A 19397-nucleotide genomic window follows, 5' to 3' on the forward strand; every position below is an offset into this window, starting at 1 on the left:
AACAAATTAATATATGGTTTGTGTTTATAGCCTACTTGAAATAAAATATGCAATTTTATATTTTAGAAAATGCTTCCCGTGAATAGTGTGCTCGCCGACTCGGCGACGGCGGGGGACGTTATCCCTCATACCTTTGACGAGTTTAATGCCATAGGTGCCTGTCTCACCAGTAAATATGTAAATACATTAGTAAAACTATTAGTATTATTCCATACATTTGATGGTAACACAAGTATTCTTCAGTAAAATTTGGTTTTCCAACAACAGTAGTTTAGTTCAGTCATTACTCTTCAAACAAGCATTCTCTAGAATCAACACCAGCAATAGCGTAAAAATTCTTGTCAAATTTAAGAAGCTTAATGCTCGGAGTTCCGAAGACTATGTAACGCTACTATTTTACGTGCTGAATTTAAACTTCCGTACTAGTGGAAGTGTCGATGTACAGTTAAGAAAGCTGTATTTTCGGGGAAAACCCGTCGTGAAAAAAGTGCTAACCCAGTTAAATAAGCACTGCCACCTTGGTTTAAACCAGCCATCCCTGGTGAAAGGGTTAATTCAAGACTTAATTTAATGATTTGGCTACTAAAACTGGAAGGAAACAAAATTCGAGAATGGAACCTGTAAAATTGAAATTATGTAATAACACTATTCTGCTGTTTTATATGATCCCGATGGCATAACTTTCTTTGTCTTTCTGCGATGAATTTTTGTAAATCGAAAATTTTCTACAGGAATTCCAAAATAAAAAGTCAAGATGATACTATCAGGTTTTTATTACAGCGTTACATAAAGCATGGTAAACAGTTTTCAGCGGTATCCCTAGTTTGAATTACAACCTGTGAAGGTACATCTTTTGAATTTTGCTAAAAATAAAATGCGCTTTACGCGACGTAAAAAACAGTTCAAACTGTATTTATGCGAGTCGTCCATGTATTTAAGACATCTACACATAGCAGGCATGTTTTTATACTTTTCTGTTGGCTATTTTTTTCCCCTCTTGCAATTTTTCTGCACAGGTGCGGAAAATTTTCTGCGATCACATCGCAGATCGCGGCATGTTCTGCTATGGGGCATATGATCGTATCTTTCCTTGATAGAAACTGATGTTAATTTCCTTACCGCTGTTTCATATCTGACGCTACTACAATAATTTTAAAAACAACTGAAACCTTTGCTTACCTCCAGTGTCAGCTGCAACTTCTGTTCAGTTAATACGGTGACAGTCTCCTGTAATGTCGCCAACTGTGTATCCACTTCTGCTCTCCGTACATCCTATTTCAAAAATAAGAATTTATCAGTAAACTAATCTCACTCGTGCTACCACCGATGAAAGATTACTGCCAGTGTTCATTAAACTAGATGATCTCTAACAAGATAGATAACAGCATCAAATGGTATTTTTATCTTTCTAGAACGGAACTCGAATATGCAATCAAAACACACTGATGTTATATCTTATTTAAAAATCACTCCTATAGATACAATTATAAAGAAATAAGAATGAATAGTTTATACACATATTTTACAAACATTAATATTTAAGTCACGCTTATTAGCACGAACAGATGATCATAACTAAGTGTGAAGTGTTCTATTCTATTACTACCAAGTGTCATATTTTGAACTCAGACAACGTGAGCATATGGCGAATAACTTATCATGTTCAGGTGATTTTTCGGGATTTTTTCACTTGTTTTCCATTCTCTTATTGAACAAATTATTTCGTAATCATTAAACAATTATCACCCGTTTCTGTTTCAATTTACTGTGCTTATTACCATTAAATGTTTCATAATAAAGAGAGATTTTATGTTTACTCAATTATATTTATTATCCAGTGTTGCCAGATTGGGCTACAAGTAGCGGATCGAGCGATTTTTAAGTGTCCTCCACCAAAATTTTAAATTGGGTGACAAGCTACCTTTTTGGGCTACTTTTAATTATCTACAGGCTATAACTCCTAAGAATACGCTACTTTTTTTATTTGAATATATGAAATCACGAATTAATGGCTTTATACGAGGCGCATTTCAAAAGAAAGGGCCGATATTTTATTATAACCGACTGGCAATAGTGATCGGATCACGCTTGCGCCGTAACATCACTTGGTCCATTGGCTATCAAACAACCATAGTTTCGCCAGTCATCTGTTTGTTTTCGTGTGTGCTGGAGCGTGTTAAAATGGCTGCGCGCATACACAATCCCGCCAGGTGCGAGGTCCGCTCTGTGATTAGATTTCTTCATGCCGAAGGACAAAGTGCTGCTGAAATTCATAGAGAATTGTGTGCAGTGTACGGCGACAGTGTAATGAGTGAAGGAAAGGTACGGCAATGGTGTCGTGCATTCAAAGAAGGCCGTACAAATATCCACGACGAAGAGAAGAGTGGAAGACCAAGCATTCAGACTGACGACTTGGTGCAACGAGTGAATGAAAAAGTTAAAGAAAACCGTCGCTTCACCATTACCAAGTGACTATTATCTCTTTCTGCACCTAAAAAAGTGACTTTGATCTCAACGATTTGAAGAACCTGATGAATTGATTTAGGATTTAGATTTCTGGGCTTTCGGCCATTTAGCCCGTCACGATTTGAGGGATGACGTCCCTCGGCGAGCACACAATCCGGGGAAAGGGAAGGAAGAAAGGATTGCGGAAGGAAGGAAGCGGCCTAGGACCTATAAGTTAGGTACCACCCCGGCATTTGCCTGGTGTGAATGAGGTAAACCCAGGAAAACCTCATTCAGGGTGGCTGGCCTGAAAAAGCGTGTTACACTTTTTTGACCGAGTGACCCCACCGGGAATCAAACCCGGGACTGCTCGCACCGAAGGCGAAGCGTTAGCAACTACGCTACGCGGGGACACCCTGATGAATTGAAAACGGCAGTGTTGAAGTGGCTGAACTCCCAGGCGGCGAACTTCTATGCAGAGGGTATAAAAAAAAACTTGTGCCACGGTACAGAAAGTGATTGGAAAATAATGGTGACTATGTTGAAAAATAAACTGGATATGTACTTGTTTTTGCCCAATAAAACAATGTTGCTATAATTTACTTACCTGTTTCTAATTAAATATCGACCCTTTCTTTTGAAATGCGCCTCGTATATTACAATGAAAGTTTCGTTTGTTGAGTATTCTGTTCACAATGAACAACAGTTTTACTAAAACTAACATGTTCCATTTATATTAGTTTAATCTTGTTCTTTTTAACCTCCAGATCTAGACTTTGTTAAGCTTAATTCTTGTTTTAGTTCTTTCTAACCTCCAGATCTAGACTTTGTTTAGTTTAATTCTTGTTTTAGTTCTTTTTAACCTCCAGATCTAGACTTTGTTAAGTTTAATTTTTGTTTTGGTTCTTTTTAACCTCCAGATCTAGACTTTGTTAAGTTTGCGCTGTGCAATATCATTGACCATGTTGCTGTCTCAGTTAATGCACGAGACTAATAGTTATGCGGAGCTATGCAAACATGAACATCGCAAATTTAATTGTGTTCCTGTATTGTCTATATTAACATAATGCGTAAGTGGAGTTACGATAACTCTTCGAAAATTCATGGCTCCCAGATAAAGAGTTCGACAACTAAATTAAATAAATGAGGAATAACAGTGAATACACATCTGTAATTGTTGTAAAGTGTATTTCAGAGCCCACAAAGCACACATATCTCTTTAAATGGGCAATTAGAAAAGTCGCCCATTTTATACTATCACCGCCTGCCCAGTTCATTGTACACTGCAGTTCTATTGTAGCTGATGTAATATGGCATTTTCCCTAACACATCACCGCCTGCAGTCGCCACCTGACCAATGCTAACCCAAATATCTGACGTCTGACATTTTTATGTTTTGAGCTACAAAGAGTTCAAATCCGCTATTTTTGGAGCACAACCTCGCTACTTTTTAATCTTCAGATCTGGCAACACTGCTTATTACCACTTAGGTAATTTAACGCTTGATTACAAATAATAATTTGACAGGCCTTCTCGCTGGTCTAATAGCTGGGGCATGCATGTTTGGTTCTCAGTGGTAGAACTTTAACAGGTTGACTGCCATGAGCATCATATGGTGTTCACCTTATTTTTCTGTGGGGCCATGAGCTCGATATCACAAATTACTAAAATATTCAGGTTCTTGAGCATCATATATGATGCTCATTGTCACAAATTACTGTGAGACCATGAGCATGACATATGGTGCTCGGCTCCCATTGGTACATTTTCGGGAGAAGCAAAATATCGGGACAAAAATGTGACATGACTATTGATAATTGAGCCAAAGGTAAGAAGAAATTTATGGCCTCCTGCGAGCAATATCCTCAAATCACCTTGTCAGTCAACTGGTTCGCATTCTACCTTAAAACTGTACATCTATGTCTCACATAGCCTCGATGCTGAAAAGGGGCGCTAAACTTTACGAAACAAGTAATTTGGTTCATCTTTTTATACGTCACTATATTTAATTGCCAGATTTTTCGATGAAGGGTTCATCTTCTTTAGTGGCGCTCTTCAAAATTTCGCAAACTGTTACTTATAATCATTATCTCATGTTGTCGGCGCTCTTCAAAATTTCGCAAACTGTTACTTATAATCATTATCTCATGTTGTCAACATATTTTTAAGATCTTTACAAGTTTGGCTTAGATTCACTATACTCTAACCTTCTTAATCAGAAAAGGACAAATAATTCAATGGATTAATCTGTAAGAAATATTCCACTTTCCCAATATTTGAATATTCAAAGTAACACAAAACAGACAATGCAAAACCACGCTCAGGAATTTTAACTACCATTCTACTTACAAATTTCTGTAGTTCTTGAATTTCTTTTAAGCTTCCAAGCTTTCGACTCTCCCCTGGAGTCTTGGTCACGAAGGTTAAAAACAGGAAGAAAAAAGAATAGAAATATCAAGGAATAAATAAATGGAATGAACTTACCAAGGGAAGAGCTGTATTTTACGGAAACACGTTGTCAAGTATATCAGTAATCACCAGATGAAGTTGATGCAAACTAAAATACGGCAGAGTTAACTTGTGCGCCTTTCTTGTTCCTTGTTGGAAGGTTGCCAACACATGTTATTATTTTTATTGTCATGCCAATGATGTGAAACATTTGTAATTACCGCCTCCCATTTGTCACTCAACCATCCCTTCTCTAAATTTAATTTATTTTTATTTTTATTTTTAAATCAATAAATAAATTTCCAAAATCAGTCTTTTTCTTTAATTTCTACTTTCAAATAAAATTTTGAATTTTCTACTCTGTGCTTCGATAAACCTGGCACCAAATTTTCCGTTTTAGAAATTCTAATATGCTCCTTTACTCGGACTTTTAGATTTCTTTTCGTTTTGACTATATAACGCTCTTGGCAATTGCATTCTATTTCATGAATACCCGATTTTTCATTGGGAGCTGCTATATTTTAGTTTGCGCCATCTTCATCCGTTAATCGTTGACGTACTTGACAATGTGGTTCCGTGCAAACACAGCTCTTCGCTTCGTAAATCAGTTCCATTTTTATTCCTTGATGTTTGTTCTTTTTCTTCCTGTTCTTAGGGAAGAGTCGAACGCTTGGAACTCTAAAAGTTCAGGAATTACAGAAATCTGTAAGTAGTATAACACAAAAAGTTCACCTGAAATTTTCTTGGACTTTGAAACGAAAGGATAAAACTTTACCACCGAATTTTCATTCCACTTGTTAAATACATGAGAGTAGTACCAGATCTTATATAGGAAGATTCTATTGGTTAAAATTAACTGATACTGGATTTTCCATTGACAATTCTCAACTAACAGTATGTCTACGATGCTATAGAACATTAAACATTTAAATTAACCAATGTACTTCTTGAATTTAATGAACGATGTAAAAAATTAACATCTGGTTCTAGTAATTAAATATATCGACGTATAAAAAAGCAAGTTATTATATTTATCATCATCATTTATTATTATTATTAAATAAAGCTTTCCTTACGTTTTGTTTAGTTTCAGCGTCTACACGTTTTGCTTCTGCTAACTGCTGGCGCAGTTTCTTTGCCTCCTCAATGGCTTCTGCAAGCAAAAGAAAAGTATATTATAAATAAAACGCGAGTATTCATCCGTCTCTCACTTAATGATAAGTTAACATTCAATATGTAAGGTACAATAAGTAAGTTATATAAACTTAACAATTTCCTTGTTTAATAATAATTATTTTTTTTAACACAATTCCAGACACTGATTGTGTTACGTTTAGGTAAAATAAAACAGCCTACTTTTTAAAAATATTATATGATCAACCATAACACTTTGTTTCTTCAAAATTTTAGAACCCTAGCCTACCGTAGCGTTTAACATTTCAACCTGTCTTGAACATAAATAAATACTAACTTTAAACTCCATTTAGGCAGTCGCATTATTAATGTATTCGTAAAGTTTCGATGACTGGCATCATTATCAATGCGTGGTAATTAAAGAAAATATTTACATTGATTCGTGGATTCACATAATGCTAAATTTTCTGTCCTTAGTAATATACAGGATGTTTCAAAACAACATTGACAACGTTTGGGAGGTGATTGCTGACATCAAGATAACACGAAAAGTATAGAACAACCTGGGTGCAGAAATCCGTCATTTCGGAATTATAGGGTTCCGGAAACATTAAAAAAATGAACTTTAAAGGTCCCTAGCTCCAAAACTAAGGGACCCGACTAAGGGTAGTCGGGTCAACACTTTATTTAGGATTAGTATGTCTCCTATTCAAATATCTATGTTTCAGAATCCTAAAGTACTTCCGCAACAATTTTTATAGAGTAAGTTAGTCAGTATTTCAATTCTATACCCGTAGCCAAACTACTCTATAAAAATTGTTGCGTGAGTACTTTAGGATTCTGAAACACGGATATTTGGATAGAGCACATACTAGTTCCTAAATAAAGTCTTGACCCAATAAGTAGTTCTCACAGTATTGGTGCTATTGGCCTTTAAAGTTAATTTCTTTCATATTTTCAGCAGGCTATAACTCCGAAAGGAAGCATTTGTGCACCCAGGTTGGTCTATACTTTTTGTCTTATCTTGGTGTCAGGAATCACCTCCCAAACGTTGTCGGTGTTGTTTTGAAACACCCTTCTACATAAAAATTTCGTTGACAGCAAAACACAACTGAAGGCTTTACTCCAATAAATCAACTGAACGGTTAATAAAGTTCCGTCTCCTCTTTATTTCTTCGGGGTTAAATAATTCGTCGATGAGAAACTCACTTTTTTAATTCTGCCCCCCATAGTCTAAAAGCTAACTGGGGTTCAAATTATCGAAATAAATTAACACGAGATATTTCTTCCTGTTCTAAAATCTTTGAATTTCGGTCTCCGTTATTTAATTTTATTCGATTTTTACGTAGAAATAAAGTTGTAAATCATACTGCTGAAATTAAAATAGTTTCTTCACACCCTGTGATCTCAAAGAATATTTTACTCGTCTACTTCTTTTGTTCATAAATGGGAAGGAAGTTTCTCTAAAAATCAAGAGGAACTGAAGTTTTCTTCACTATGGCTTCTATTAAAACTTGATGACACGTATCTGACATACAAATGTGTGTAACAACGGTATCTGTGTTATCAAGAAACTTACGGAGCACAAGCCACAGTGTGAAAGAGATTGAAGTGCTCTTCTCACATAGATAGGACAGTCTTTGCATCTTTCTTTACTTGGACCAAACTTCCTACATTGAACTTAGAGGTAGCATGCGTAAGGGTTGGGACGAACTAATTTCACCACACAAACCATTATTCAAATTAAATTAATTAATACTGATTCCTCTTTAATAAAATAGTTTATTTACAAAGGGTGCTCAAAAAATTTTGCACAATGGGCTATAAGTGTTTTATGATTAGCACTAGGACTCTTTTCTTTTTCTTTTGTGTACTTGTGTTTCTTTATGCTGAAGTTGCAAGACAAACTTTCTTCCTCTAATTACAAATACACCCACAATGAAGAAAGAAATAGACAACCACAGCCGCTAACGGTTGGTCATTGAATTCCTGTACAAGACCGGCGATCACTCTGCCACATGCATTTGATGCAACTTTCTTCCTGTCTATGGGATGATGTATTAGACCACTGCAACATCCAACGATGAGTACAATGGTCCACAGTAGTAATTTCAGCCAGCTGGACTAACCACGGTCCGACAAACCTTCAACGACAGTGAACGATGTTAACAAGTATCACTTTAATCAATTCACCAGGAATGACAGATGTGTAACCACATGACAGCTTGATGCGACAGCGTTTTCTGTATGTAATGTTCTAACATTAATAGTCTTTAGGTTGCAAAAAACTTTGTGTCCGTTGGGTGCCACACCTGCTCACAAGAGAACAGAGAGCAAAAAGAAAGAAAATGTGTCCGAACTCCAGAAAATCAGAAGTACGCGATAGGAAGTAGCCCATAGTCCCGACAGACCCCGTCCGATTTCTTTCTGTTTGGTCATCTGAACGCCCACCTTTGTGATAGGCAGTTTGACAGTGAGAAAGAACTCATTGCGTGTGTGAAACCGTGGTGTAATAGGCAGCGTCCGGTGCTTTACCAAAGCGCATTTACGACGTGGAAAGAACAGTGCGCTAAATACGTCACAGCGGATGGAGGATACATTGAGTAACATGTATATGTACATAAAGGCCACAAGAACATGCATACACAATTTCATGGTTTAAGTGCTACTATTAAGAAAAGTTATGGCCCATTGTGCAGAACTTTTTGAGTGTCCTTTGTTATAAGCTCAAAACTGACATACAAAAACTCTTTCTTAACAAACTGTTACATATATTTATGGGTCAAATTAGTTTTGTAGTTTCTACAGTGGAGAACAAGTAGCTGGTTTTCCGATCCGTAGTTGGTTTTTAAAACAAAAATACAGTTTCGCTTATGAAAGAACAAGTAAGCATACTTTGAGATCACAGAGTGTGAAGAATGTACTTTAATTTCAGCAGTGTGGTTTTCAACCTTATTGGATGCAAAAATATTTTCAAATTCCTGAAATTCAAAGATTTTACAACAGGCAGTAATATCTCATATTATTTTATTTTGATAATTTGAGCCCCAGTAAGCTTTTCAGATTATACGTGCACAATTAAAATATTCAGTTTCTCATTCATGAATTACTGAACCATAGACATAAAAAGGAAGAAAAAAAAATGTGTGACACAGAACTTCTTCATCGACCCTTCAGTGATCTGCCGAAGCAAAAATTTCAATTATTTTGCTGCTAACAAAGTTTAATAGGTTTCTTCTTAAAAACAGAAAATTTAGCATTATCTGAGTTCACGAATCAATGTTAATATTCATTAAACCTTTTAAATTTTGGCTTTCTTAAGTAAATTATTGTCTTTCAGTCAAGCAGCTACAGCATCCCTATTTATCCCAGGATCATGGTTCGCACCTCATTCTCTTCAGAATAGAACACATTTCAATCGGTATCATTCATATGTCTTCATCATGTATCTGAGGCGGGAAAATCGAAAAAAAAAATGTCCCCTTTTTTAAAACATTTTTCCCCTCTGGACCTCCCCTGTGTTAACGCACAGATCTGAAGCAAAATCTGAAAAGTACTAAGGGATGCACTGAATGTGTGTGCAAAATTTCAATATTCTAGGTGCAAAAGTAAGCCCGCCTAAAATCTTTTTTTTTCTTTTGTAAGTTATGACGTCAGTACCTCCTATGTCTCGACGCAGAAAGGCGTGAAACCATACGTAACGTATTCTACAATGGAGAAAAGAAAACAAACAAACATTGGTTCTATTTTAATTGAATAATGAAGACACTACCCAACATACTAAAAATAGGATATACAGTGAAACCTCTACTAACGGACACCTCTATAAAACGGACACCACCCGTAACGGACATATTTTGTAATCCCAAAACACTGTAACAGGAAAAACACCTGGCAAACCTCTCTAAAGCGGACACTCTCTAGTACGGACACGGACAGTCTTGTCTGTCTTTTATAGGTATTATTTACCTCCGTATTACGGACACTTTCTCTAGAAACAAGTTGAAAAGTACAGTAAAAATACATTTTTTAGTAATTCATACATGTGTCATCAAGGAAGCATTGCGACAACACTTTGCCTCCTTAACTGTCTGCTCAGCAACCCAGACGAAATCTCTGTTCAAAAACACTGATGTCCTTTGCCTGCATTCCACTACCACAAACTTGTTTTAGACACAAAAGTGATTGACAGTTGCCCGCCGTTTGGGATGACACGCTATGCTACTGTCCCGCTGGAATCTCCAACCAAGCAGAAGACAAGTTTGATATCTTTTGCCCACGTGTACGCATATCGTCTGAAAAAAAGACACTACTGGGCTATAATTAACCCACAAATTAAAGCGACATACTGAAAACTAGTAAGGAGTGATAAGTGTAAAGCGCAAAAAACTATAACATCTTACTTCCATGTTGTGCCTCGAACATAAGAGTATTGGATGGCGGAGGATAATGCAGGTATAGTAACATTTTTGTAATATTCGTAAATACATGATTCATGCGAAAATATCTTTTTCTAATTGCATATTATCTTCTTTAGTAATTTACGTAAGAAAATATTGAAACCTCTCTAAGGCGGACACCTCTCTATAGCGGACAATTATTGATTCCCCACGGCTGTCCGCTTTAGAGAGGTTTCGCTGTATAATTTAAAAGGGTTAATTATCGTATACTCACATACTGATGATAATGATAAGAGTCATCGAAACTCTGCAAATAAATTAATAATGCGGTTGCTTAAGTGGAATGCAAGGCTAATATGTTATTAATAAACATACATCCTATCACTTCATTTGGTAATCTACACCTTAAACATGCTTCAATTTCCCCGAGGGTTAAAGGGAGGTCATGCAATTTGAACTAGGATGTCATACTAAATAAATCTCGAGTACTTCTGTATATTCAATCTATATTTTGTTTGTTGTATTCACAGAAATTCAAGAACAAAGAAAGAAAAAGCTTGAAACATACGATACTTTGCAAACATACCATCTTTCGCTGTTTTTGCTGTCTGAGCAAGCATAAGTAACTTCTTACATCTCTGCACCAGTGCATCTTTGCTTAAGTTTTCAAGGGCGACCTTCTTCTGCGGTTCGTCTGCGTCCTTTAAAACAGAAAACACAAGAAAATTAACGTCTCTAGACACATAATTAGTATTAAAGTAATATGACACTGCAATAAAAACGTGTTAATGATAAACAATTCATTAATGTCCCTTGCTTTACGGAGAGGTTGAAACTGTGTATACAAAATAACCAATAAAAACATGTAACATTTTTAAGAACAAGATAAAGGACAACCATTAAGAAAATACATATCTTAAATTTCAGAAAAGTGATTCAGTTTCAAGATGACTCTATAAATATACCACATTGACTTGACACCCAGTGTTCCGTTTCAGGCGCTGCTATCGGCTGAAGGAATTCCACTCTCTATCGCTAAGGCTCTCTCGCTTAGCACCTACTGAACCCTTATAGGCTCAACGCGTGGGTGTGAGTTTTGGTTCGCATTTTTGCCACGGCTCAAGACATTTTGGCAGCACAATAATTTATAGTTCTAAGCAGATCTGTATATAATGACGTATTTTCGAAGTCAACAAGTACGTCTCAAACCAATTTTCGTTTATTACCATGCGTATTGTTGGACAACCCGGAGATGGTATAAATTGTCCTAAAGTTCAAGATTATATTGTTAACCAGATATTCATGCAATTCAAAAATGCAAGAACAAAAATTTTGAAAGTAAATTTACTGTTAAGCCTCATTCTGTCGACATTGACCAACACCGCAAAGGGTTCCAAAACGGTGTTCCCTCGGGGCCGCGGTGGATCTGTGATATAGCGCTTATCTCTGGTGCGTGGGGGCCCCTGGTTCGGTCCCAGCTCTCATCAAGTGGACTCTGCATTGAGCAAACACCAATGCGTAGGTTTTTCTCGAAGCACACCTGTTTCCTTCCACTTTCTTTATTCCACCATTTCATTTTATTATCCGTTTCCATTAGCGTCGATGTGTAATCGTAAGACGTTACACTAAACAAAATCCCTTCTGCACGGCTACAGATGTGATAGAATACCTCCAAATAAATTTCAACACAATTACCATTTAAAGATATGATGGGAATAATCTTCTAACGTCAAGTATCCACCCGCCCCCCCCCCCCCCCCAAAAAAAGTCCGCCGAACTATTTCACAGTGCTCCTTATTCTTCACCGAAGACTCGTTGCCACATAAAAGTCAAGAATTATGTAAGTCTCTCTTTATCTATTATAAACCGTTATTCAGGTTTCTACGTATAACTTCAGTGCCACCCGCTTTTAAAGTATCGCAATTTTAGAAAAAGCTCATTGAATAACTGTTGTTTCTGAGCGAACAGAAGCAGTATATATCTGGAGATTTTTGTTTATATTTAAAAAAAAATACTAACAAACCTTTTAAGTTTACTTTACTGTATTTGGTTTATAGAATGGATAAGGAGTGAATTCTGCTGGTCTAGTGGTTAGCGCCCACGCCTTTGGTGCACGGACTCCCGGGTTCGATTCCTGGGAGATAACCTTGAACCCATCATGGTGGTTCGGATTCCACCTTGAACGTAAATCCACGTCAAATATCCCCCTCAGCGTTGAAAAGAGATCATCAGGGTTTTCCCAAGTGGGCCCAGAACTAAAAATCCCGGTGTTTTTTTTTTTTTTTTTTTTTTTTTTGAACAGGACCCACCTGAAAAAACCCACTTTAAAATCCACCTGGGTTTTTGAGCTTTTTGTTAGTACATTAATGGTATAACTAAGGTGATCACATTCATAGTGATCTTCCTCAGATTTTAGACTTTCCTTGGGCGAATTATATGCTTTCACGTTAAGGTATACAACAACATTCAACGTAAAAACATTTATAAAATTCTGAATGCACTGAATGAATTAAAAAAAAAAAAAAAAAAAAAAAAAAAAAACAGCTTGAGATCATTATAGAACAAATTAATGTACGGATTATGCTTACAGCCTATTTGAAGTAAAATATGCAATTTTGTACTTTAGAAAATACTGTTCGTGAATAGTCTGCTCGTCCACTCGGCAACACCACGGGACGTTATCCCTCATATGTTTGACTAGTTTAAGGCCATAGGTGCCGGTACTAATAGTAAATATGTAAATACATTAGTAAAACTACTAGTACAATTTCTTACCTCTGATGTAAAATACAAGTATTCTTCAGTAAAATTTGGTTTTCCAACAACAGTAGTTTAGTTCAGTCATTAGTTGCTATTCTTCAAATAAGCATTCTGTAGAATCAGCACAAGCAATAGCGTAAAAATTCTTGTCAAATTTAAGAAGCTTAATGCTCGCTGGAGTTCCGAAGACTATGTAACTCTTACTATTTCAAGTGCTGAATTCAAATTTCCGTACTGGTGGAAGTTTCGATGTACAGTAAAGAAACCCGCGTTTTCGGAAAAAATCCGCCGTGAAAGAAGTGGTCGGGAAATTCCCGCAATTGAACGCAGAAGCATCGAAAATGAATGCTTCAACAATAAAACTATTTATTTACCGCTGGAAGACATTTAATTTTATTTAAGACATTTTGAAACAATTACTTTATAAAATATGAATTATATCTTTGTTAATTGTTTTAAATTAATTTTCGGGAAAGAACCGTCTTGCAACAAGTACTCGGGAAATTTTCGTAATTGAACACACAAAGTATCGGAAGTGAACTTCAACAATAAAACCATTTATTTTACTCTGGAAGATATTTATTTCATATAAGACATTCTGAGACATATTTCATACAACATGAATTGTATCTTTGTTTTAAATTAATAGACCCCTTTTCAATTTATATTTGGAGAACGTCAGTCAGGCTTCTGTATGACTTGATCTACATTTGATGGTTTGTCTGCTGAGCTCCTTCATGGTTAAGCGGTTAGGGTACGCGTCTTCGGCGTAAGAAACGGGTTCGATTCCCGGCGGGAGCTCATGTAGTTTGGATTCCACGTTAATCAATAGGTCCCATCTCATATAGTCTGGCTTCTGAAAGGGACGTTAAACACAAAATCAACTCAACTCAGCTCGTTTGTCTGCCTCTACCACACACACTACAGGGTACAACTTTCGGTCTTTTAAGTTAAAATTTTCAGAGTACAGTTCGCAGCAAAAAACCTGCAAAATAAGCATGTAAGTTTATTGTGAAACGACGAAGTCTTTTGCTCCAAAATAACTGTGCAGGGGAGGACGCCGAGGTTTCTCTGGCATGATTTGTACTACTTACACGTTATGTTGATTCCCTGCGCTGTTAGGTGTAATTTCACAATAAACTTACATGCTCATGTTGCAGGTTTTTTGCTACGGACTGTACAAGCACGAGACACTCTAAATTTTCTGTATAGATTTTGGCAGCATACCAACGTAAAATTTCAAAATAGCGGCCATTTTTCAAAATAGCAAATATCCACGCTACTAAACGCAATTTTTAGTCTTTTAAGTTGGAGCTTTGCCGATGGAAGCGCGATATATGCAAAGTTTGCTGTACAGATTTTCTCGCCGATCCAATGTAAAATTTCAAAATGGCGGCCATTTTTTTTAAAACAGCAGTGAGCAGAAAAATATTGCAAATTGTGACAATGACAATCTTGAAATATAAATCACGTTTTAACACTTTTAACCCAAAGACTAAAATATTTCGAAAAACCTCAATTAAGCCCGAAAATAAACGAAAAAACCCATATGGGCCCAGGTTGGTTGGGCTTTTTCAAAATGGTGTGCACCGATGATGGAGTGAGACTGCTACGAAACAGTTCCCAAGAGTATATTGTAATGTATGGTAGAGAAATAGTACACGGGTTTTCTCTCCCTATTTTTTATTAAAAGTTTCTATACAGTTTATACACTGGATTACAAGTAAGTAATGTCTCTAATAATCTATCGTCTATAAGCTGGACCTGCTGCCCAGAGCAGCAAGGAGATTTAGCACTGTTGGTTAAGAACCTCTTGCCCGAAGCAGTGCAAGGTGGGATAGTATTTCCTGCCAAGGTGGAAAAAAAAATCACGATTTTTGTAATTAAAAAAATAAATGTTGATTTTTTTATTTGAATCTAATATTTCTCCTCGTATAATACAACTTGCGAACTGGAAAAAAATATATTAGTAATTAGTATTAAACATTAATTATGCCATTTAAGGAAAAGAATTGGGGTTAAATTTTGAATTAATCCCTAATTGTTAACCTATTTCAATCCTAAACAATGTTTCTTAAGGATTAAGGAAAAGGTACAGCAAGGTGTTTTTTTTTTTTTTTTTTTTTTTTACAGTTTCACATTACAATTTTTTTTTTTTTTTTTTTTTTTTTGCATAAAGTTAAAGCATATTTTGAAAAACTCAGAACTAGCTTGCGGGACGAAATACCTATAAAATACATAAATTCCACCTAAGTTATAAAATCTAATATATATATATATATCGGAGAGGATGGGACCCCTCTAAATACGCCCCTATTGTCTGGGAACAAACAGATGCGAACACAAAAGAATTATCGTCTTAAATGTCCAGGGTGATTTCCCCGTTGGAATAGTTAATGATATAAAAACCCTACTATGTTACGAAGAGAAGAAAGCAGGATTCTCCCGTTACCAGTTCAAAACGGAATTTTCCCTAATCATTCTCTGCTCGACATTCGTTTTCCTACTGCGTTGTACATACATCTTAGTTTCATTGTATTATGATTATTATCTTCCATAATCGAAATCACAGAACAAAAACGAGACTTTACTTATTTTCATTTTAAATTAAGTTATTTGGGAATTTGATTTAAATCAATCCATCCTGTCTTTTGCCCAGTGCAGCGCAGAAATGGGTAAGAAACCTCTTGCCGAAAGCAGCCTAGAGATGGGATACTATCTCCTGCCCAGTGCAGCGCGGAGAGATAGGTAGGATGTGATCAGTTGGTGACTGATGTCTTCCGCCTATATGCATTCTCTTTTATAACACGTCTCTGGAAGCAGAGCCTGTGAAGGGGATGAAGGGTTCCTCTTCGTGACTCCATCTCCTTGTCGTATTCCTTCGTGTCGTCCTCGTATTTCATATGAGACGGCATCCGTCGGCTACTTGGTGGTTCTTGTGCTGAACACGTGGTGTTTGTAAATATGAGGGGATATTGCAATAGTCTGCCGCTTGAAGGAAGAGATGTGTCTTTTTAACTAAGCTCCAACATAATTCTTAGATATCTTTATCAGTTAAATGTTCTATCGTGGAATAGCTGCCATGGAAATAGTTTCTCACCACAGCAAAACAGGAATAATAAAACATTGACCTTCTACTCACTTAAGGGTCCTCACTACAGTGAAATTAAACTAACGCTAATTTTAAGAGTTTTTCTGTAATATTTTCAACACAAATAAAAGTATTCGAAAAGCAGAAACGTAGTGAACTAGGTAATACGTTTTTGCATGTGATACCGTTATCACAACGCATCTATCTGCTTTCGATTTGCTACTGTAGATAGATTTAGCATTTTTTGCGAGTTCTGTAAATAGTGGCATAGCAAAAGCACACAGATGAATTGTGTTAAAGGTATCACATGCAAAATCGTATTGTCTAATTTACTACGTTTCTGCTTTTTCAATATTTTTATTTGTTTTGAAGATATTACAGAAATCTCTCAAATTAGCGGTAGTTTAATTTCGCTGTAGTGAAAACCCTTAAGCACCCGTGTTTTTTACTTTTGTGCACACACTTTACAACGATTCCTTGCCGTCTTCTTCAGCAGATATATTTTTTAAGCCATTCTTGTGCTCCGTGAATTCACATTAAAGGTAACATTCCAATACTGTACAAAAATTACTATTATATTTCGTTGATGTCAAACACAATCGCAGTATTTTACTATTCAATATGCATGCTATTACATAATTAAGTAAAACATGGATTAGTCTTATGCAGCCGATGCCCAGCCGTTCCGCACCATTTTTCTTTTCCCCCCTCTTTTTGAAAATGTTGCAGAAGAAAAAGAAACAATTTTCTCTGTGTAAATATTTACTACTTAGGGAAATACTTTTTGCTGTTGACATATTCCTCATTCTCAAAGAGCGAAGCTGTTTACCTACAAACTATACAAAAAGTTACTTGTTATTTGTCAGATCCTTATTTTTGATGTTTCAAGAATGTCCCTTATGTGGAATAATAATGAAAAACAGAAATAGTTGCAATGGAGGAGTTGTTTAGGAAGACCCCAGAGAGTCTAGAACTATATGAAAACAAGAAATATTTATTAAGATTACAAGGTTAGTGTTTATTTTAATTTGCTAACGCCCAAGAGAGAAGTTTTTGAGATTTTTAAACAAAACTTTCAATGGACATTTAAAATACTGTATTTTGAACTATACACTTATTTAGGATTATATCTTTCACCGTTTCTTGAGATATATGTAAGCACCTTATAAGGTACAATCGGAAGAAGTGAGGACATTTCTTGCAAGGAACGAACATGAACGTGTCATCCGGACATCCGAATCAAACCTAGTCCATTCGATAAACATAACAAAGATGTGTTCATGACCCAAAAAAAAAAAAAAAAAAAAAAAGTGCCATGGACAACGGAGTAAGTCTCTGCGGCCCAGTAACCCTGTTAGTATAAAGAAAATCATAGACTCGCAGTGAAATAGCTATTGCATCAACACTGTTCATTGGAAAGTCATGGTTTATAGTTCATTCTCTTCCGCATGAAACAAGCTTTCCAGAGGTGGTATGTATTGGGGCCCATAACGTCCTTGAACAGGGAAAATTGGGAGAACATCGGGAAAATTCCCTCCAGAACTCACTCCCATCAACTTTGCACCCCTCTGAAGTGGCCCCAGCTAAAAACACATAATCCAAATGTATCTCCAGATGGAACTTTACTCTAAAGCTTGTAGTGACGAACTTCCAAAAGTTGATGTATTTTTAACACTTACCTTTGTTTCCCACCGTCGCTTCGTGACTATTTCCTACAGCCGTGACTATTTTTTTTTTTCCTTTCATAAAGCACTGTATTACTAGCCAGAATGATTATAGTTCCCTAAAGTTGATCTGCGCACAGAAATAAAATGCTGCTTATATAAGATGATACTGATTAAGAATAGTCTGTCATAAAAATGGTAATTGCAACGTTAAAATAAGTGAATGTACATAAAAATGGATTGTCTTTAAGTTATTAACTGGACTGGCGGAAGAGTTTTTCATAACGTAGGAAACCATTACAAAAACTATACTAAGGTTAAAATAAACGAGCTGAGCGGATTTTGAGTTTAACGTCCCTTTCGGCACCGAGGCTATATGAGACGGGACCTACTGATTAACGCGGAATCCGAACCACATGAGCTCTCGCCGGAGTTAAAATAAACGAAAACTGAAATCCTCAAGTTTTATGTTCTACTTTTTTGCCGGTTAGGCTAAAGGAAACGGTGATTATGAGAAATGAAGAAAGTAGGAGGAAACGGGAGAACCCCGAGAAAACCCACGAGCACGGTGTTTGTCCACCAGAAAGTCCACACGGCGCGAGCTGAGATCGAACAAGGGACCCCAAGCACCGAAGGTAAACGCTCTACCACTGAGTCACCGCGCCCCCGTTAAAATAAATGAGTGCATATCAAAGACGACTGTGTAACATACTAATTTCTACTGGCGTAGTATTTCTATAGGGAAAGTAAATTCATGCTTACACGTATAGAGTGAAAAGTGCGAAACAATAACAAGTGCTCTAGCCTGTGATAATAATGATTGAACTAGTCGAATGAAGACAGTGGTAGGAAACGTTGAAACTCAGAAGACCCGGGTTTAATCCTTGCTGGAATCTTGTGGTTTGGATTTAGTGTTAAACAGCAGTTAACTTCAATACAGATCCTCGGTGCGGGACACAGAGCGTTAAATTTTATATCGACCACCGAACTACGGGTAAACTTTACTATGTCCGCTCTAGCTAGTATCCTTACGCAGACACAAGAAATTACTTTTAACGGGGTATGTTTAGTTCAACGGTTCCAGAAGCATGTAAAAAACACAAAATTTACAAGAGAAATGAGTGATGCAAGTACTTAGACGTAACATAACGTAACCAAATCTAACCTAACCTAACATAAACTAACGTAAGCTAACCTGAACTAACCTAAACTAACGTAATATTAGTAGAAATAAGCGAAATTCTATAATTTTTTGGAAAATTATGCGGGACTCCTACACTAATATAACATAAACTAAACTAACCTAACGTAACCTAAACTAGCCTTACCTAACTTAAACTAACCTATCCTAAACTAACCGAATGTAAACAGAAATTACCAAAATTATAACATTTTTTAGAGAAAAGAGCTGGACCCCTTCTGCTAAACATAGGCCCTTTTAACAATGCAAACTTC

General features: G+C 36.4%; 1 protein-coding gene across 1 annotated transcript in view; it reads right to left on the reverse strand.

Annotated features, from left to right (window-relative positions):
* The window catches only part of LOC145693619 (uncharacterized), a 127869-nt gene that overhangs the window by 107853 nt on the left and 619 nt on the right, over positions 1-19397 (reverse strand). The window contains exons 2-4 of the mRNA XM_081769774.1: positions 11014-11128; positions 5970-6046; positions 1180-1272 (exon numbers count right to left, since the gene is read on the reverse strand). Coding sequence (XP_081625900.1) covers positions 1180-1272; positions 5970-6046; positions 11014-11128 — 285 coding nt within the window. The remainder of the gene's footprint in view (positions 1-1179; positions 1273-5969; positions 6047-11013; positions 11129-19397) is intronic.

Source organism: Thermobia domestica, chromosome 8, assembly GCF_964235325.1.
Source record: "Thermobia domestica chromosome 8, izTheDome1.hap1.1, whole genome shotgun sequence".
Taxonomy (NCBI): domain Eukaryota; kingdom Metazoa; phylum Arthropoda; class Insecta; order Zygentoma; family Lepismatidae; genus Thermobia; species Thermobia domestica.